The 22,244-nt window shown below is 42.5% G+C and overlaps 1 protein-coding gene across 2 annotated transcripts in view; it reads left to right on the top strand.

Moving 5' to 3' along the window:
- Positions 1 to 8,392: 8,392 nt before the first annotated feature.
- The window catches only part of znrf3 (zinc and ring finger 3), a 66,064-nt gene continuing 52,212 nt past the window's right edge, over positions 8,393 to 22,244 (top strand). For both annotated transcript variants that reach the window (XM_063490654.1, XM_063490655.1), the window contains exon 1: positions 8,393 to 8,799. In XM_063490654.1, the coding sequence (XP_063346724.1) occupies positions 8,569 to 8,799 (231 nt within the window). In that variant the 5' untranslated portion in view covers positions 8,393 to 8,568. The remainder of the gene's footprint in view (positions 8,800 to 22,244) is intronic.

A 22,244-nucleotide genomic window follows, 5' to 3' on the forward strand; every position in this document is an offset into this window, starting at 1 on the left:
CTTCTCACGTGTACACCACTTTGTATTGGTCTTTCACGTGGAATTCCAATAAAACTGATTCATGTTTGTGGCTGTAATGTGACAAAATGTGGAAAAGTTCAAGGGGGCCGAATACTTTTGCAAGCCACTGTATATTGCATACATATAGAATGCAAAATGCAACATGTTTGTTTATGTATGCAAATCAAACAATTCTGGAGTTAGGACTTGAGGTGAAAGCTGAGAAATGCTGAGAAATTTTCTTTGTATTAAAAAATCCTCATTCTTCTTCTTCTTGGTGGTTCCCCCTTTAGGGGTCGCCACAGCTGCTAAATCCTCACTGGTGCAGAGTAATGGAAATGGGCTGACATTTATAGCCACACTGATCACTCAAAGCATTTTAGACTGAAAGCCACATTTAACCGTACATTCTTACTGGGTTTTATTCAGTACACCATATCTATCTCACATCCATGCCCAATTTATAATCACAAAATCCACATCGGCACAGGGAGAACATACAAATGCACCACAGAAAGGAAACCAGGAACATTCTTGGTTTGAGGTGACAGTGCTAACCACTGTACTACTGTGCAGGGTTGCCTTACATTTACCAGTAAGAAAAGCCTCTCAAATGCCTCTAAAGCAAAAAAAAGATTCCTGTGGTCATGTGGTGGAGTTTAAATGATTTTGATGTTTATAGTATTTTTAGGTCATTTGTTTATAAAACAAACTTCTGTTTGCACTTAATGACTCAGTATCATAATTATTCCTGGTAGCTAGATAATGTCAGCACTCTGCACTCCCTGCTATCCAAACGGGATTGGAAGACCATGTAATGCGATTGAAAGCTACACAGCTGTTGCATGTGTTGCCATTATTTTTTCAAGTGCTGATTCCGAGGTCAAAGGTCAACTTTTAAATATAACCTTTGCAGTTGAAACGCATTTAAAGATAAAATAGACTTCAGAGGTTTGACCTACATGCGAGCTGAAAATCCATTTAAGTCTCAATGATTTCAACAGCGTGAGATAATAACTAAATTTCCTTCTGCTTCACACAAAGCTCTGATTTCCAAGCAAAATTGAATTTGTGTTTTACCAGCTACTAGTCTGAGCTGAAGTCCCTTTGATGTCTCCTTTAACTGGATCCTGTATGTGTGTGAGTGTATGAGCATATGTGCGTGAGTACCCATTACCACAAAATCAGCAGAAAACAAAATAAGTCTCACAGACATCAAAGAGACCCAGGAGGGAAGATGATCTGTTTTGAGTCATGGTAAACCACATTTCTCTCCCCGACCAGTTCTCCAGTCATCCCTCACTCCAACCACGATCCTTACATCTCTACTGCCACCCAACCACTGGGTGGCACATGCGGCAAAGTGTTGTAATATGTCAGCATGTCCTCTCACGCAAGATCCCTCCTTTCAAACCAGAATGAGTGATGTGCAGAACAGCTTTTCATTTGGGGATTTAGATGTTTGGGATTTGGCGATGCCTGTAGTCAGAAGCAACAAGAGAGCAATGAAATGGGAGTTTTGGGGGATTTGTTGAACCATCTGAGGGAGTGAAAGGGCCTTAATAAGGAAGAAGAGTGAGGAGATGGGGATAGGGGAGATGAATGAAGATGAGACAGAGAGACTCAAAGTTGGTAATTTGGTATCTGCAGTTTGGCAGCTTAAAACAGAATCTTTTCGGGTTTAGTGCTCAGTGGGATGTCAGTTAATGACGCTGCCCTACCAATAAATACATTTAAAATATCTAAGAACAAATAAAGCAGTTAATTATAGATAAGGATATTACAAAAAGATTTGTGTAGGTCCACAAATGTTTCTCAGTTTGGATGCATTAGTTGATTTTTTAAAATTTATTATGACTTTAACACATTGGGAATGTTGTCATTGCAAACAGTTCATTTGATGCTTTGTGATCCAAGTCACTGTGGGAGGTTTCTGTATTAAACAACAACAACAACAAAAAAAACCTTCCTACCAGCGGGCTCCCAACTACTTATACAAACACAGAAACCCAGCAGTCACTGCAAGCAGATGCGGTATTGGATAGTCTTCTGAAAAAAACAAAACAAAAAAACCCAAAAACTGTTCTTTATCAACATTTTTACAAATTGCCTCATTGTGTTAATTATTGGCATTAACTGTAAAATAAGTTTACAATTATTTCAATTATCTTAGCTTAACATAAAGCCAGTAAACTAAAGGGAATAGAGAGAATGACTTGTCTAAATCAGCCAAAACCCACATTTATAGGTTCATAACACCATCATAAGAAAGGCATAACTATTATAACTAACACTTTATATTGCCTTTGTTTAAAATCTATTCAAGAAAACTTGTTTTTATCGTGCTGGACTACATCTTTTTAGTGGGCATTTAAAGAACCAATATGAGTTTGTTGCAAATGCAACACTTGAGTTACTCCTAAAATTAAACTTCTGGCACATCAATATTTTCTGATAGAGACAATAAAAACAGCCCTTTTTAATTTATAATCATAGTAATGAAAAAAAAACCCTGATGTTTACATCAAAGAAAACTCTTGCCCAATGTAGTTTTCTAAAGTGGAAGAAGTTACCTAAAAATGATATTTGTGTCCATGCACATGCACGCCACTCTCCTGATGGCTTCTCATCTGTCCCCTGTTTCTAAGTCTTGCTTCCTCTTCCACTTTCCTGCCACGTCGCCATCGGCCAAACCCCTCGCTCTTTTAATTTGTGCTCATTGATGAGATCAGTCACTTTTTCATTTTCTCAAAGCCACACTCTCTGATATATTGTGCTTCAATTTTTCTTCAGATAAAGGCATGACAATACGTTGTTGTTTTTTCCTACATTGCTCACACTCCAATCAGTAGAATAGACATTTCCATGGCTGAATAAGCACTCTGCTTGCTGCTGTGTGTGGGCATTTGCATGTGTGTGTATACATATGAGAGAGATTCCTTCCATCCCTCCAGTAGTCCTTTAAGAACATGTTCCCGCCTGTGTGAGTGTATCACCATTATATCCTCTCTATCCCCCCATGTCTCAGAACAGATTATGAGCATTGAAGCTGACTGAAATTACTTTGAATTCTCCAAAGCCCCTAACCCCTGGGAACATACCTGTTCTTGCAAGCCTCAAATGTACAGGTGCCTCATTTCAAAAGACTACAGCCCTCCTCTCTTTTTCTCCCTCTCCCCTTTTCCTCTCTCATTTTCTCCCTCCACCCTTACGGCTGCAACTTTACCCCTCCATTGAACTAGTGGCCTATTGAAATACCTCCTCTGGTCTAGTCTGCACTTCAAAGTCAACTTTCACCCTGCAGCCAAATCCAAGGAGGCGGCCCGGTCAGGAATGAGTCCATCCCTCTGAATAATTAGGACTTCAAAGTCTGTAATATTTAGTTATGACCTGTTTGAAAACTGGAGAACACCTTTAAAAAAATATGTGATTGATGCTGCCGTTTGTCCACAAGCTGACTGTTACTGTCTGACCAAAACTACTCACAACTTTAGTTAGATTAAGTTATCCTTTGAATTGTAAACACTTAACCTCTTTAAGCACACACATGTAGTACAGTAATGGTAGTAACAGCAACTCAGTAGTTTACTTAATATTAAGCAGTTAATTGAAATTTAGGACAGTCTGAATGTTTGTTTCTGCATTTATTGTTATATTATGGCATAGTAGCCCTTACTTTTTCGCATTATGAGGGCACTGTATAGTGGATAAAGTTTTTAGGGTACATCTTCTCAACTTCAGCAGCAACTCTTTGTTTAGACACGGTCAAGACAACCTGCTGTCTTTCAAACTGAGCATCGGAAGGTGGAAGGCAGGTGATTTGTGTTGCCTTGAGTGAGGTATGGGCTGAGATTTGGGCATGGCCGATTTCCTGATTCTACCATACCGACGTGCAATAAAATTTCTGAGCAAACTGGTTAAATCTATGAATAATTGAGCCAGTTCTGGAAGCAAACGTGGGTCCAACCTGGTACTAGCAAGGTGGACCTAATAAAGTGACCAGTGAATGTGTAGTCTTGTAATTGGATAAATTGGCAGAGGATGAGTTTAATTTCAATTCAATTCAATTTCAATTTTATTTATATAGCGCCAAATCACAACAACAGTTGCTTCAAGGCGACTCAAGTTTTTCTCACTATTTTGTAAATAGGAAATAATTTCAGGCATAGTCTCTAATTTGTGTTCGTTGTGTTATTTAAAATAGTAACATAGACAAACTTCAGACAGGAGTACCCAGAGATTGCACTCAACACCTCACTAGTAACCATATAAAACATCTTAAGGCATGAGAAGAAATCGACCCCAGTGAGTACATAATATTTGTTGTAATCTAAGAGACTATTTTCAACAATTTACAGTCCTTTCTTGTCCTTTTTGTTAGCTGTTCCGGCACCTACACTACCTCTGGAAAGAGACACAAAAGCCTCTGCCTCGTGAAATAAATTGGTGTAAATCTCCACTGAATCCTCAGTGTCTCCGTGGCATTTTGAGAATTAGGCTGCCCATATATCACCAAAGACAGAGATTAGCCTACAGAAGGCGAGCCACCTTTCCACATAGCTCTTATTACCTTTTATCCTCTGGTTTCACAATAAAAGTCAGACTGTAAGTCTACAAGAAAATGACCTTACGTGTTACTGGTTGTATGAAATCAGTATTTTCTTTATGGTCTCAGTTGCTCAATTTAAAATATGTTTTAACACAGAATAATGTTTTTTGTGAAATGTAGTCCTTGTTGGAGTTAAAAAAAAAAGAAAAAAAAAGAAGAAGATGAAGAAAAGCAGCATTTTCATATGTTGGGGCTACTCAGACCTAACCCTCACTCAAAACACCAAGATGGCAGCTGGCGATTGTCTGTCTTTTACGTACAGTCTATGTTTAAATCGTATTAGTGAGGGGCCTGAGCATATGTGTCATGATCCCCAAAGAAGGACCTCTTGGCATTGTTGCATTATTTCCACATTGCCACTTTAACTTCATCATGAAACCTCATTTGTTTTGGCAAGCAGTCCATAAATAATGTTTTCAAAGGACTCAAAAGAGTCTCCATCCTCCCACCCTCGGTGCTGGTATTTTTCCCCAACTGTCCCCTCAACTTATAATTCGTTGCAGATCGTTTCATGAGAGTTTCCCACTGTGGTTTGTTCAGTGACATCATTGCAAACATGCAGCATACTGCGAGCCTGTTGGAGTCAGTAGTCATCCTCGTACTGGGGAAATCATAATCTGGGGGGCTGTGGGGCCCCCTAATTGCTTTGTGTAATAATACGCTGCAGCGATGAACTCTTCTGGGATCCATGAATGTAAATGCTCCCCCTCCTCATCATCTCCTTTCTTCATTAAAACATAACGTCAGCACTGTACCAACAAAGGGACAATTCACAGAGGCTGGAAGCGTGGTGCATGTGCACAAATGTTCCCTTTGGGTATTATTAGTAACCCGTGCTCTTGTGTATTTCATATTTATTTATTTGTCCAGCCAAGTCAATTAAAGCCAAATTCTTATCAACAATGGCATGCTTGCAGGCGGGGGGGAAGTGGATGGGAAAACTAAGCTGTACAAAATAAACAACAGTTGTTCTTTTGCATCGGTGTTGATATAAAAAATACAGTCTTCATGAATTACATTATGTGTATGACACTGACATTTATCCCAAAAAATGCACATCTGCGTTGTGTAAAATTGGGCAGCATCAAAAGAATGCAAAATAAATGGAGAAAATGAATCATTATTTATTTATATTTATGATCAACAGAGTAAATATTTAGTCTGACAATGCCGCAAGCATTTCCAAAACCCCAAAATGAGGTGGACTTACAGTTCAAAAATCACCAGCCCTCCCCCCCAAAGCATCAAATCCTTAAAATGTTAATTACAGTCAAAACACTTTCTTCAGCTTCAGTTTTGTTTACACCACAGAGTCAGAAGAGGAGAAGATAAAGAGTGTTTGAAAAGACAAGAGAGGAAAGTGCTGTGCGGCTTTGTAATTTCACATGAAACATCTTAAATCAGCCGAAGGATCCCACAGAAATCCCCCAACTGAACAGCTCACAGAGAGAGATGGGACAGTAATGCACAGAGCTGAGCCAGCCATCACCACTCAGAGCCGTTCTCATCCTCAGCACTCACTCAGCCTAAACAAGCAGACAGCTGATTCTTCTCAGGGTGGCCCGAGTTTAGACACTGGTGCAGAGAGACTGGAGCGTCAGGAGAGGATCCGCAGCTGCTGCCGAATCTCCGAAATGTGACAATTTTTCTGCATACTGCTGAAGCAATAATCAATTTAACAAATTCAGACTATTGACCGCATATCCTTTAAATAATCTGGAAGATAAAATCTAAATGACAGGAAACTAAAAATGGAGTTTAAGCATTAAAACGTTGCTGTGGATTGAAATCTTACAGCATCCAGCAGAGGGCAGACTTGCAGTAAAAGAGGAATAAGCCCTTTAGTGAGTAATTGGATCACTGTAACTCTTCTCCTAATGCATTTTGTGGTCCTTTAGTAAGCTGATAAGGTAAATCTAATTTAATTTTGATCATTATGCCTGCAGGCAGCGCTTTCAAATTCCCATCAGTTATGTATTTATTTGGTTAAATGTGCCCGAGTTTCATTTCTGTTTAAGAGTGAGAGAAAAAGGAGAGTGTCACAAGGCAGATACGGCACATGTGGTGTGGATCAGGATTCATAAAACTGAGGGGTGTCCAATCTGATCTGTAAATTATTGTCATGCTGAAGGCGCTGAAGAACTTCTTAAGTCTTGGCTTTGAATTGCCACCCCCACACCCTCCCCTCCCCTCCTCTCCTTTTTTTTTTTTGAGTCCAAACACATGTTGACCATCACGCTTTCCTTTCTTTCTTCCACAGGCGACTGCATTCTTGACCTGAAAAGTCCTCACAGTTGGTTTTCATAATCACACTGCCACACAGCTGACAGCAAGATGAAACCTTGTTTTCTACGCTTTTTGGGATATTAATCACTGTGCAGAGCTCTTACATTTTCTGCAAGAGGCCAGTGTGGTGAAAATACTGCAGACTAGTCTCTCCAGAGCAGAATCAGTCTTTTTTCATTATTGTTCTTTAATATTTTGAGAGGGGGGAAAAAGGGGCCAGCTTTCTGCTTAAAATATGAGAGAGCATTACTAGACTATATTTTTTCTCGCAGCCTACATTAAAGACAGAACAATGCACGCACAGTACCATCATCACTTGCATGGTACCATGAGCGCTTTTCATGAATTGTTCAATTGCACAAAGATTCAAATTATATATTTTTTTTCCCTTCTAAGAATAAAAAGATTCTCATTCTGAGGCACATAATGAAGCCTCACAGGCAGTGAAATACAAGGCAGCAGGCTGAAGATGTTCCCCAGGAGCTGGTCTGCAGGGAAATTTCACAATAGACCCTTTATTCCAGAGAGTGACTGAGTAATAATTCTTCTGCAGTAAATAACAGCAACAGTTTGTATAAAAGAGAAGTGCAGTGGGCACATTTTAAAGATTAGGTTACAAAACCGACCTTTCTTAATAAATGCACAATGTATCATAAAGGCTGAATCACTACTGTAGCTTTTTTATAAATGTCAAAATACAGAAACCACCACTTTTTAAGACTGGTGCACAGTTAAATGAGTTCAAGGGAGCTGCAATGAGATGAGCTGTTCATGACAGGTTTGGATAGATAGCTATATCAAGCTAGCTTCCATATAGGTACTTCATAAAATACTATGTATATTTTTATTCAAATTTCCTTATATTTAATTGATCTAAAGCTAAAAAGTGATGGCAGACTTACTTTGGGCGTCATACTGAGAAACTACTTCTTATTAACCAACACTGTTACCTGTAAGGTAAGCGCATTTGAACATAATTGGAAAATTAGCCCTGTTAAATCACGAAGCGTCCTGAAGAGGGTAGTGTTTGTTTTAAGGTGGCACGACGGCTGAAAATAGATTTAACCGAGGACTCCGAACTAAGAAAAACGCCACCGGGCAGCCACGGAATGCTAAAGGGAATAAATATACGGACTGTAATTCATATTTAACTCGAGAGACTCAAATAACTTTGAAATTTAACCTGAAACTTCACGATATCCCAAACAACAAGTGCCTCTTTTAGTGCGCAGTGAAATCAATGGTGCCTCCTTAACAGAGTGCTGGCACTTCGGAAAGGGGAGTGCAAAGGAGAGGGTCAGAAAGAGTGGTGGGTGGGGATAGAGCCCTTTTGGGAGAGAGAAAGAAAAAACTAAAAAAAAAAAAAATCACGTGTTTAGAGATCAAAGGAGATCCGCTTTGTAGAGGAGGAGGAGGAGGGTGAGAAAAAAGAGGGAGAGAGAGAGGGAGGGAGCGAGAGAGCAAGGGAAAGAGGCAGCGTTTGCAGGCAATGTAATTGACAAGGCTCGCAGTGGTGAAATAAACACGCTTCAGCCAAGGCTCAGTTTTTTATTGCACAATTCTACTCTTGACGCATCGCCCGCACAGCGCACAGACCTGATTTCGATTATTTTCACCCGATTAATTCATCCGTGTGAAATTATGTCCCGATCGGCGCAGATCCAGCCGGCAAGATGATGATTTTACCAAGGAGAGGCTCAGATCGTGTGCCCGACTCGGTGGTCTTGGTGATCTTGGTGGTCGCCGCTTCTCTTGGTACCGTCTTCGCCAAGGATACAGCCTTTGTGGAAGTGGTTCTGTTCGAGTCCAGTCCCAATGGAGATTATACTACTTACACGACTGGCTTGCAAGGACGGTTCTCCAAAGCAGGAGCCACTATCAGCGCGGAGGGGGAGATCGTTCAAGTACGTGCAAAGTGTCCTTTTTCTTGCGGGGGGGATGACAAGCGGCGGTCCCGAGCAACGCTACCGGGACCCGGGCTGTAATTTAACCAAGCTGCCCTCCTAGAAACTTTTTCCGCTGGGACTTGGGGGTGCTGACAAGAGTTGTACATGGTGTGTGTGTGTGTGTGTGTGTGAGGATGGTAACGAAGCTTGCAAGCATATGCGGTCACAAGATGGCTCCTATCTTGTGGAATTCATTCACAGGGAAAACATGCTCTTGCAAGTTATTTTGTTGATGTCTGGAGCTCACTTGAACGCGCCTTACATTCAGTCGCCCTCACTCTGAAACACACGCATTTCGGAGCCGTTTTCTTAAATAGCTACAACCCTACCACCGCCTCCAAAAAGTTTGTAAACTCGTAGCGAGCAGGCGTTACGCATTTCGCAAGGGCCACTATTAAAACACTACGAAGCCACTATTTGTGCGTATTTAGCACTTTGTCCGTGTCAGAGCTGAGCCGCGTTTTTATATCAGCTTTAAAACCACCCAAAGCAAGTTTTAATAGTGGAATAGGTCTGCTTTTATTGACCGGACCAACATGTAAAATAACCCCACGTCCCGCCGCCTGCACCCTGTTGGTGTGTAGCCGTCACCACTACATTTGTAGTGGCACGTTTTTGGATAAGGCTCGCTTGTTACTATTTCAAGGCTCCGGAAACACAAATAAATAAGAATAGAGTGCGTAGTAGTCGTGGAAGAAGCATCCCGGTTCCATCTTTAATTTCCTGGCCTCAGACATGACAAGTGCACTTGGCTGGAGCTGGCTATGCTTGGACCAACTCTGTGTGGGAGTCACTAAAATATGAAGCTTCTCTTAAGTGCCAGAAGGGTGTATTTGATGTTTTATTATTCTTGCCTAATGTGCTTGGACACTGTTTTTAAGAGTTTGGGTTCTAGTTATGTGCAAAAGCTTTGATGTTTAATGTTATATTTCCTAACCTCTAACATGTCCTGGATCAGGGGGTGCACAGCTCTTTGTGGGCGATTCAAAGCCACTTGAATCTAAAGCAGTTTTTGAATGGCCTGTGTCCTCTCTTTGAAGCTTGATGCAGTAACTGGGAGCTGTTTGTAAAAGCTAGAGTGCAGCAAATGCCCCCATATGAAGGAAATGTGCATAAAGTTTGTCAGCAGTTGCATTGTGATCAGAGACATCATTTCAATATGGGTGTCAGTGAGCTCATCAGTACCCCGGAAGCCACAGCAATAATCATTCCTGACCATTTGTTTTTGCAGGGTATAGGACAGGTTGTGGTGGATCTGAGGCTTAATCAGGTTCAGCCTCAGTTGTGTTGTTGCATTGCCGTCACGCTCTCCAGTCAGCCAGACAGCTAGTAGCACCCTTCAGCCATCCCTCACGTCTCTGCAACAGTGTAGTCAGCTACTCTGCAGCATCTTTTGAGTGCACATTTTTGCTTCCCCCCCTAAAAAAACATAGGCTCTTATTTCGAAATAAACACGATATGTGGAGATCAAAGGCAGGGATACTCAGCACAAAAATGGGCCCTGTTTATACACAGTGATGGCCATTTGGCGCCACTCGGTAACCACACAGAATTGTCGGACCTCAGCTTTACATTGAAAACCACATCTATTTAGGTTTGCTTTCTTTGCTAACATGGCCTCTGACCACTTAGAGACAGCTTATATTTTGTCAGGCTATAATGAGGGGCAGTTTGTCCGGCCCGAGCACTGTCTTGAATTTCCTATTTTACCAAAGATTTATGTAAGTTGAAACTGACAATGAATGACAATCATACAACGTGAGGAGTATAATTTAAAACTGGTATCCAATTTCCTACTTTTGAATTCTATACTTGTAAAATAACATTGCAGGAATGCGTTGGGAAATTTCTGTGGTGTTGTTTTACACTGGAATTGGGTTAAACTCAAATATTTAGGTTCTTGTCTCTGGTGATCTCTGCAGCCGTTGCACTTGTCCACTTTCAAGGCTTTTGAGTTCAGCGACTAAGCGGCTCTCTTAAGTCTTCCTGAGGTTTGTGGAGCCCTCTGGTCCTCTGTTTGATCAGAACCCTGAGGGGTTTGCGCTACCTTAATTGTGTGTGTATAATAGCGGTCAGACCTCAGCAGGTATGGGTTCAGATTCCGGGGAAAAGTGGGGGGCCTTGGCAACACTCTTGAGCAAAGACCCAACCGCGATCACCACTCGTACGCTCCGGACTCTCGTTTTGCTAATTCCCCAAAGCTAACACCCCCACTGATCTGACTGAAGAGTGCAGAAAACAGTGGCACACGCTCCCGGGGCCAAAAATAATAAATTAAGTTAATTTGCTTCTTGCGCTCTTCTAAAAGGGGGGAAGCATGATGACGCATATCTGGCCACAGTGCCAAACCCCAGGCTTCCTAAGGCAGTTCCCTGATTGCTACAGTTCAGCTCCATAATAGCAAAGTAGTCAATGTCTCCTTAAATCACTCTGTCAAGACGTGAGACAGTGTGCGTGTGTGTGTGTGTGTGTGTGTGTGTGTGTGTGTGTATCAACAGGCGTGACGACTTTAAGAGTGTATTTACAGCATCAACTCAACTTGGGTTCTAGGCAACCAGAGTACAGGTAGTTAATGGTTTTCACCTATTGTCCCAGATGAAAATACTTGCCTTATAGGCTACTATGATGAAGGAAAATGAGCAATTAATTAAATGGGGGAAAGCCTAATTTAGATCACCTGCGATTGAACTGCTGAATATTTGATTTCTTGTTTTGCAGTCTTGCTGTACTTTTCCACGGGTTAGCGGCAGCTCAGACTTCGGTTAAACCTTTAATGCAGGGCATTGACGGCACAACCAAATCATTCCCTGGTTGATTCAAGCAGGTGCGTTTCTCACGCTGCCAGCAGATCCTGCTTCTGCATTTACCGATAATTTGATTTCAGCAAAACACTCAGTTAGGCTTCTCATCGCTGTGCTGTTTTCATTCTGATCGCCGTTGACAGCACTCGCACGGCATTTCTGATTAGAATGGATTTAATACGAAGGGAAACGCCATCTGCTGCTCATCACTCTTTATTGTCTCTCAAACGCCAAATCATCTTTCCTGTAGCGAGATGAGCTTCGATGCACTGCATGAGTTCACATCTGCCTCTGATTTCCAGCGGGCCCGTGCTGTCAGCATGTGAGTGAAGAGCTGAGGCAGGGACGTGGCAGGGGCATGCAGGGGACCAGATGGAACTCATAGTGTCATCGGCCAGAACCGGAGGGAATAACGTGGCTCTTGCCTGCTTTCTCTCAGAGGGGACACAGAGCATCCCCTGAATCCCTCGTCCAGAAGCACCCAGAACCCCATTCGCCTTTGAGCTTCATCTCCATGCATATGAACTGTCAGCAGCCATATAGCTTTGCGACTTCTTTCAAGGTGGCAGTTTTGGGGTTTTTCTTGTTTCTTTTCTTGTGCAGGGGTAAAGTGGTGGTTTCAGCGAAGACAACGATGAGCTTAAATACTGGAGCTCCTACCTTGGAGCTGGCAGGAGTTGTGTCGCGCTGCATTTAGACTATAATGAGAGCTTTAGTGGTTTAAGGAATCCAGTGCGCTTTCTCGCCACAGCCTGGAAACCCCAAGAGGCCATAATGGGCCGGTCCCAGACGGTAGGTGCCAGGGACCGGGCCACTCCCAGCGCCAAAGCAACAGTAGCAGTACACAAATGCTGGTTTAAAAGGTTAAAAGTGCTGCTCCCTACTTTTTTCCATTTATTGGCTTGGCGGTCGCAGCTGTATTTTAAGTGCTATCGTCTCTTAACCGCCACCCTGTTTCACTTTCATGTCCCAGCCAAAGTAATTTGAGGCTGCGTTTCTCCCCTTTTTGGAATAGAACAGACTAAACTGTTTTTCTCTTTCTCTTGCTTAACACCCCCCTCTTATATGCACAAACTCATCCCACACCTTTGCTCTGGTCTTTTTGATGCATCCGCTGACTTCGAGTTGAAGCTCAGGTGAACTGGGCTGATATTGAATTGCGCTGCCCCTGGATCTTAGTTTCAGACCGTTCCCCACCTCTGTGTCCCACTTATCCTTGCTCCAGTGACAGCCTGATGATTAGGATACAGAAAGTCAGTTCATTCTTGAAATAAATCTCAGGGTTGCATTTACTTCCCTAAAATCAAAACATAACTAAAAATTCCTTTATCGTCTGATGTCTTTAAATTTGGCTGAAAAACAGCTCAAATTATAGATTTCCATGTTTTTTTTCCCAGTGATATTAAACAAGTTGCACTTCTGAGGACACCAACCTGCTAACATCTGACATTTTTACTTCCCAATTACTTGATATGACAAAACATTTCTGTCAGATCCAATAATAGTAATTTCAAAGAAGTGTGTGCCAAATGGTAATGATTACCTTTAGTCAATATTGAGATGTCTGTCAATCTTGAAATGCCTGACTTCCTGTTTTGATCGCTTAGTACTTGTCCAAACTTCTTTCAACTCAGAAATGCTGCTTCTCCAACCCTGAACTGTTGTTTTGCTCACCTGCCGCTGGCTCTGTTGCTCTGTCTTATCTTCCTGCGCTTGCCTCTCTGAGCCTCACATTCCCACTGAATGCACAGCTCCACCTGGAACAAGTGCATGTTGGTACTGGTGGCCCCAGTAGCTATGTTAGTTTCCACTGGGCTGAATGGCTGAGCTTATCTTTGATGTTCAACTCCAAGAGAGATTAGCAGTCAGCGTGATGCTCGCGGCTGCCTCTTCTCCAGCATCCAGGCCTCTTCCAGAGTAACTCTGTTCACCCGTGTCAGTCCTCTCCTGACATGAGCTCAGACATGCAATCTATTGATTGCATGTCTGAGCTCACTTGTATGAAATTCTTGCATATGTCCTCTGTATTGCAGTTGAGTGATGAGGAAATATTTATTCATATTTCCCCCAAGGTTATGATTTTTCTTTGATGCTGCCTGTCTTAAGTGGGGTTTTTTTCCCCCCACATTTGTGACAAGTTAAAGATGAAAAGTCCTGAGTGGGGTTTTCACTTTCTGAATAACCCCTGGTGTGTTTGCCTGGTCTTTGATGAAATGGTGCTGAAAGGCCCAGTTCATCCTTTCTGCCCACATTTTTATCTACTGACACAGAGGGTCTCCAAAACAAAGGCTAAAGGGTCGAGGGTTATGAAATGACAATGCTCACAGTAGCTCATCCAGGCAGAGGCATGCTTTGTTGTCGGCAAGGAATGTGCTGACTAACTGTGGAAGGCCACAATGCCACTCGCCCCTTTTGTTGTACTTTTTTTTTTTTTTTTTTTGCCAGTGAAGGTAGCTGTGCAAAGAGCTTCACTCTTAGCCCTGCACTCTGTCTTCTTTTCATCCTTCCTAAGTATATTTACTGTCATTGTTCCCTCACTCGTCTTGTTTGTCTTTCATGAAAGGAGAAGTCTTATCTCAGATCTTTCCGACTCATCCAAGTTCAAGAACACCGGGTTCAAAGTTCTTTCTTTTGTGTACATCATTATATAATGACGAGCCTCATGTGTAAGAACAAAAACACTTGCACACAATGGTGCTATTAATATGTGAAGATCCTGCCCTTTTGTGATCCAAAGTTCTGTCAGGACCTCTATAGTCTAAAGGAGATTGTTATTTCAATTTGCAGACATTTATATTTACCAACATGACTCCATTATGGGAGGACAGAGCATACAGGGAAAGCATAGGGTGGCAGAGCAGATGTCAAAGGCGACAGATATGAACCTGGTTAAGGCATTAAAAGGAGGTGCTGGGGTGCATGTGGGTTGCAATGTAGCTTGCAGATGCAAAGCAAAACAAACAGACAGAATGAAGCAAATAAATGCACCTTATGTGACATTTACCAACCGGATGTATAGAAGGATATCAGCTGACTGTTCAGCTTATACAAGCTGACACTGAGATCAGCTGCTCTGTCAGAGTTGCAGTTAAGCTCGACTTTGTAGCCTAGCTGAACTAACTCTGCTCGATTTTAATTTCTGTATGGTTCAGTGAAGCAGAAACAGGTTTTGCGTGTCAGATCAACCTCGGTCTTATGCACCATATTAATGTCGTGAATGTTCCCCCTGACAGCCTGTATATGAGAAACTCCCCCCAAAGGTCATGTACAGGGGTGCCAGATGGGGATAAATCCATTTCAGGTGGAAGCTCTGACCCCATTATGTTCATCTATACCCTCCCATCGTAGACCACTGTGAGGCTCCTTTTGTGTCTGCAGGTAGTTGTTCCAGTAATGAGGACGATGCAGGCTGTAACACAATGAGGTCAGAGGTATGATGGATTGGTCTCGCTTGGTCAGATGTGAACAAGCTGGGTTATCTGTGTAATTTTTTTTCTGGCACAGCACTGCATGTCTCTTGGCTCTGCAATGAAGATATATCACTGCATCTTCCCACCTCCTCCTTTTCCTGTTGCTAAACATGCGCCTTGGATTCTGAAGTGAAAAAATTGACTCTATTTTTATATTGTCCCTGTTTCATGGGGATTCTGAAGGTATTGGGGACACAGGGTTTTCTGCTTTCTTTGCTGAAGGACTATCCCCAGGAAAACTCATTTTCATTTAAGATGAATCACTTTTTCTGTAGTTGTAAGAGTAAATTCTTTGCCAACGCAAAACAGATTTTTCTCCTGAAATCCCAAAGGGTCAGGTGAAATTTTTCCATTTTATGAATCTGCAAATGTAGAATCTTCACTGACAAACTATGCCAATAAAAGCTCCTTAGTACAGCCTAGGGCCTCCATAAAGCCTCCACAATTCCTCCTGTTCTTCTTCTGCTTCTTCTTTTCGATCCCTGCCAGCAGCTCAGGCCATGCAGCAGCTCTGTCCAGCCCTTGGACCCTGAACAGGGCTGATCAGGGAGGGGCCTGCGGGGCTGGGTGAATAGCTGCCGGGAGTCATGCTGCGGGTGTAAACCACATGAATGTGCCGCCTGAGCAGATAGGATCAGGCGAGGCAGGGAGGCCTGGGAGGCCACGATGCTCGGCGCAGCACCGCGTGCTAACATCAAAGGCAGTGCGGAGGTGGGGGTGGAGGGGAGGCGGAGAGAGGAAGAGAGCGAGCGAGGGCTGGGCCAAACTCTTCAAAGGCCTCTCTGACTAATGCCGGGCCTGATATGTGTCGCCACAAAACCGAGTGATGATGCAATTGCAGGCCCCCGAGCTAAATCCGCTCCCATACAAATAAAGATGGAGGTGTTCCCTTGCACAAGCACGGTGAGAAAAATACTTTGAGTGTTTGACTGAAGCCTGAGCACCTTGCAGGTGAAGATGTTGGGTCACCCTCTGACACTGCTGCTGGATGAATCCCAGTGGGGGAAAAAAGGAACAGGAAATGGATTTAGTCTGATTTCAGTGGATGGGTACATGCACAGGGCATTTCTAAAGTATACAACAGGTGAAACAGAGTTGACTTTGTTCTTTGTAAAGTTTATACAGGTCTTGTGTTTACATGTGTGAGATAGTGTGTACTTCTCTTCTAATGTGCATGACTACAGATCCCTTCAAAATGCCCCCATGATAATCAGGCTGATAACTCATTGACAGCTCTCATGACAGTTGCGGCGCACACGCTGCTGGAGAGTATCTCCGTTGTTGACAGCGCACAACAGTAATTTGCTGTTGTTGATTCAGTATGCCAGAGGTTATTTGCATGCCTCCGATTGAAGTTATCTTTTCCTCTTCCTTGTTTTGCAAGTGCATGTTCCCTTTGAAGTTAAATTAGTACTAAACAGCTGCACTTTATTTCATTTGAAGTCCAGCCTTTTAATTCCTCCATCCTGGGGTCGGTTTCACAAGTCAAGACTGCAGCACAAAGCCTTTGTTGCTGGTTAGAAAAAAAGAGGCTTCAGCATTTTCAGCAATGAAGGCTGTAATGCTGCAGCTCAAGGCTATTGCAGCAAATTGCTAATATACTTACATGGAAGGTGGAAAAAACTGAATTTGTATCAAAGCTTTCCTTTATTGCTACAAATGGCAGTTCATTTCTGATTTTTTTTTTCCTCCCAGAAACTGATTTTTAAAATATTCTCTATCCCAAAGACATATGGTGTTCTGCTTTTCATTCTAGCCTGTTGTTTTACTGGTGTTCCAGCAGTTAAAATGCTCAGTTACACTGGAAATGTTCCTTATGTGGTCAGCACATCATCAGTGAAAGCCTCATTAGCAAAATAGCCAGCAGTTTCACATAATTGTATCCACACTGAGACTTTTGTGGTGCTGGGAGAGCGAGGGGCAGAAAGCGTGGCGAACCACTGAGTTATAGATTGCGTTGGCCCTGTTTCAGTGTCAGTTTGCAGGTGCCATTGCCTCTAAAGTGCTGCTGTTAGGTGGATACTGCAATTGAACCTCACGCTGGGGAAGAAATGCTGTCTAAGTCTTTCAGTCATTATTGGAAGGCTTACATGGTATATCCAATACTACATGTTAGATATTCTGTCCAAGCCAATATTATACAAAATGTTATGGGAACACCGTAGAGGAAAGCTGTATTTTTATAATGCAGTACTATCAGTCATGATTTTCTTCACTAATATCAGTGTAGATATTATTTTAAAATGAGTTTTTATTTCAACAACATTGCACTAGAGGTATATTTTGATGAACGAGACGCCTGATCTGTAATTAAATACATTGAAACATCGTCGTGATCAGTTTGGCTAATAGATGCGACTTTTTATGCCATGCAAATTTTTTCTGCATTACTCCAGACCCCACCCTTCCCCACCACCTGTACCCTCCTGGCTCAGCATGAACCTGAGGTTTATGAAAAGGTTAGGATAATTACTCCTGGCCAGCTGTGTCCATATCTTTCTCCTTGCAATCCATCTGTTCACCTTTCATTGTTCTTGCATATTACTGTCAGGAAAAATGTCAAGACTTTCTCCCTCTTTTTTTTTTTTCTTTTTTTTTTAGCATATGCCACAGCTTACAGCTCGCTAAATAAGCAAAATAAAATGGAGGACATCATTATTTTTGTCAGTATGCTTTCTCTGTTTCACAACTTCTCTTGTATTTATCTAGATTCATCCTTGTGTCACGCATCATTGTAAAAGCTGCTCTTCCCATTTTTTAGCAATTTCATAAAAGGCCAAGAGTATATGCTTTTTTCCCCCCCTTCTCCCCTGACACTGTATGGGCACTTTGTTCAAACATACTTGGCTCACCAATGACAGCGTGTCCTTGGACATGTCAAGGAAATCTAGATTCTCAGAATTCTGTTTTAAGAGAAAGGAGAGATGGAGTGGGAGAGGATGGGAATGACAGAAAAAGACAGGCCAATACAGCCCTTTGCTATTCTGTCTGCATCCCACAGGCATGTGACATAGTCAAATTGTCACCCCCAGGGTGACATGCATCCCGCAGGCATTTCGAAGTAAACACATCTCAGGGAATGTGGCCTCACCATATTGGAAGCATCTTTTTCACTCTCATGTAATGAATGCAGGAGGATCTGAAGGTCGTATTATTTATGCATAAGAAAAAGCTCTGATACTTTTATGATCTAAAAGTAATGATGCTTGTGATCTGAGCATCATTGCAGGAGTAGTTTGACACATTGGGAATGGATGAGAGGATCAACAAAACGTCACTGTCATTTTTATACTGTAACTTTATACAAAACAAACAAACAAACCACAAGACAAATGAGACCAAATTTGTTTTTAATGCACTTTTTTTAGGTGCTGGGAACTTGATGCAATAGTTTCAGTTTTTTCACAGCATTTGTAAACTGAATAAAACTTTCAGACTTACTACTGTTCCCATTGTCTTTATTATGAAACATGCCCTGTAGCCTAATAAAAGATACATAAATGTGAAAATTATTTTGGAAATGTTGCAGTCTGTGATGGCTGGAGTAAGATTAGGTGAGACCCATTTGGCATTATTTTTGTTTTAAACCTAAGTTGGCAAGCTGAGGGCTCGTATTAAAGCAATCATCTAAAGGCTATTCTATAACATGCTAATGAATGGTCATAGTGCACAGTCAGTAATGTGTTGGTGGGAAAAAACAGCAACATGAGGCCAGACTGGGTTTATTAGCTCAGAGACCCACACCAGAGCTCACAGCGTATAATGTTGCCAAGACAAGACCGGGAGTCCAAGATACTACATTGGGTGGATGTTGTATGACCAGCAATCTCAACATAAAAAAATATAGGAGCTGCAACCTTATGGTGCTTTTGAGGGGTAGCGAGTGGGTACATGTATGCTTCAGTAATAACCCTTTTTGTGATATTAGATGTGCAGTTATGTGGTCTCGACTCGCTGTCGAGTACTCAGGGCTTTTGTGCTTGCAAGTGCCACACTTGTCTGTCCTAATCTTAATTAGCTTCAAACCAAAGCATCCGGTCTCAAAGGCGGTGAGGGTTGTTAAATTCAGAAAATATGAATCCATTAACATTAATCAGAACCCATCTGCAAAACTTAAAGTGCCGTGCTTCCTGACAGCTGAGTCAGTCACTTTGTCAGTTGGGCTTCCAGTAAAAATCTGGATGGGAATTTCTCAGAAAGGCTTTTATGTGGATTCTCCATAATGGCTTTACACTCCACTGAGGTTTTTCAGTAGTGTTGCCACCAAATGATAACAGGTGATAACAAATTAAGGTGCCTGTTACGACATTTCCTAAATTTTATGTTTTGATTTAACAGGAGTTTATCCTCGTGCCTGATTTTGAGCCGTTTCCTGTTGGCAACCGCACATTATGCATTTCGGTCAGCTTTCCTGCAGCACTGCCTCAAGCTAAGCTCATGGACGGAGGATTTGGGAAGGTACTGATGCATACATTTGTCATAATTACTGTTTTGCAAAAGCTGGAGTTTGAATCGCCCAGGCAACGGGAAAGCTTCAGAATTCAAATTAGAGTGTGGGATTGAGCTTTTAAGTTGTGGAGAAGGGCTTTTTTCAGCTTTTTGGTTACTGCATCCAGGAAGTCTCCATCATTTTTGCAGTCTGCCCCCCCGCTGATTGGTCTTGGTTGCTTATGTATTAAAAGCTTGAGTTGGCATGGCACTTCTATCCTTGTGAGTTGAGGCAGCATGGAAGAAAGAAAGGTGAGGATAACGCAACAGTCCTCTTCACAGGCATGAAAGCATCTTAAGCCAGTTACACATATATTTGTGTCATAAAAAATAAACAGCTCTGAATGCAAGTGCGTTTCTTTTGCTCGTTCCTTCTCTTGGTTCTTTCTCAGTGTCTTTTTGCTCCGTCTTGTCTCTGTTCCGCATGGGAGGGGAAGGAGGAGGGTGTATAAAAGTGGGACCACACATGCTGTGTCAATGTTTGCTGGAATAATTAGAGACAATGTGGGCCAATAACGGGAGGAGTGCAGTAACCTGAACTCACTTTGTTCTGCCCCGACAGCAACACAAAAGCCTTTCACAGATGCGCAGATCCGCAGGCTGAGAGCAGGAGCAACTGCACTTTTAGCCGGCGCGTTGCAGAGCTCGGAGGATCAGCAGGAAAATGGATTGGTTTCTATGGAACTGCTCTCATTTCACTATTTGTGCCAGCTCAAAGTGATGCTGATGTCACTCTAAAGGCCTTTTAAGCACTGCCTGAACGTCCCTGCCACCAGGCCCAGAAAAACAACCCTACCCCTTGTCACCCTCCCCAGTCTTCCAACACATGTCCCTGGCTTAGAGGACCCTCTTTAACTAGAGGATATCCGGCCGCTCGGTATGCAAAGAGCCTGTGGATTCCTGACGCGAGTGCTAGAGCTGGACTCAGAGGTGACTTTCAGCGTAGCCAGACAACTGTTGGATTAGCGGGACACTTTGCGTTGAATCTGAGCCAATAGGAGGCAGCCTGGCCAGGGGTAGGAGGTACTGGGTTAAATGCAGGCTAATAGACTGCTTTGTAGCATATATGATGGATTAGATTTTAAGCATACCAGAGCTGCTTGTGTCCTGCATAATTTAACACAAAGTAAAATAGAAAGTTTTTTTTCTCAGCATATAATTAAAATGAGACAAATGAACATTTGTGTTGTACTTAAGGACACAAAGTGTTTTTAGTGCGGACGGGAATCAGATTTTGTGCCAAAAGAACCGAGCTAATGATTGTGAAGCGTTGCCTGTGCTGTGGATGTTTCTGACTGTAACAGAGTGACCCGCTGCTGTGCTCACACCCCGGAGATGGACCAACTGGTTTGTCCCCTCTGGTGTCCATCTTGAAAGGGGACACCGCTATGGGATGCATACATCCCCTGGAGGTTACTGGTGTCATTGTGGCACCTGTCTCCTCCACTCTTTGCCTGTGTCAACAGCTCAGATTTATTTACATTCACAGTTTTCCCTTTTCCAGATCTGGAATCAGCAGAAGATCGGTTCGTGAGATCTGGAGGTTTGTCAGTTGATGGAGTTTATGGATGTATTTATTTTATAGCTAAACAACTCACTCCGAACACTGCACCCTTTCTCTCGTGTTTGCGAAATACAACAACAATGTTGTACACAGCGATCTTCTTGTGTGGATGCAGTACTATGTATTTATGCTACTTCTAGTGTTTCGATATTTATAGGTACTTGTCTGTGAACTTGATTGCAGTTCAATTTTTGTTTGTTTTTTGTTTTTTTGTTTTTTTTCACAAACCACATGCATCCTGAATCTCAGAAGCAGCGGGTTTGGTTCAAAAATACACTGTAAAGACTTAATGCAGTTTCCCTGCAGGACTAACGTGTGTTTTTAAGTCTTGCAACTATTCATATTTAGTATTTTTCGGTTTTGTGTGACAGAGCGTAATCTTATCTCTGCTTTTAGCCTCGGGATACACAACAGCTTTCATTTTATTCTCTTCCACCCGGTGTTCTCCTCTAATCAGTCTCAGATTCTCACTTTGCCTCCTTGCCATTCTCTTCTCTTACTCCTTCAAGGCTTGTTTTCCTCCTTTTTTCCACCCCCTCCTTCTTCTATCTCTCTCCTTGTCTTTCCATTCCACTGGGCTGATGTTCTTTTCTGTACTCCTGGCTCGCAATGTGTACCTCATCACAGCTTGTGTTTCCTCTTATCTACCGTTCTTTTATCAGTGGCCGCCACACATGCCCGAGAAAAAGGGGAGGGGGAGGTTTGGGGGGGCTGATGTTATCAGCAGGTGGAGATTTCACCACAAGAGTTCGGGGGCCCAGTGTGGCCAGAGGAGGGCCATGCCGGAAAGGCTCTGACATGGGAGCCAGCAATGTAAATTCTTTACAGTGCAGCCTCACTGTCATCTAAACACCTGCCTTTTTAGTTACACAAGTAAGCTTTCTGCATGACACTTGGAGAGAGTGTAAGCATTTGGCAAATGGGCAGTAATGCATACGTCGACAAGGTTGAAGCTGTTTTGCCTTTTGTTCTTTCACCTGCTCAGCCAACAAAGAGTACAAGTGTAAATAGTCTTTTGCGAAAACAAAACTGCTGCAGCGATTGTAAAAAGTGTCATTTCACATGTGGCCAATGAGAGAA

This window comes from Pelmatolapia mariae, linkage group LG12 (genome assembly GCF_036321145.2).
Source record: "Pelmatolapia mariae isolate MD_Pm_ZW linkage group LG12, Pm_UMD_F_2, whole genome shotgun sequence".
Classification (NCBI taxonomy): Eukaryota; Metazoa; Chordata; class Actinopteri; order Cichliformes; family Cichlidae; genus Pelmatolapia; species Pelmatolapia mariae.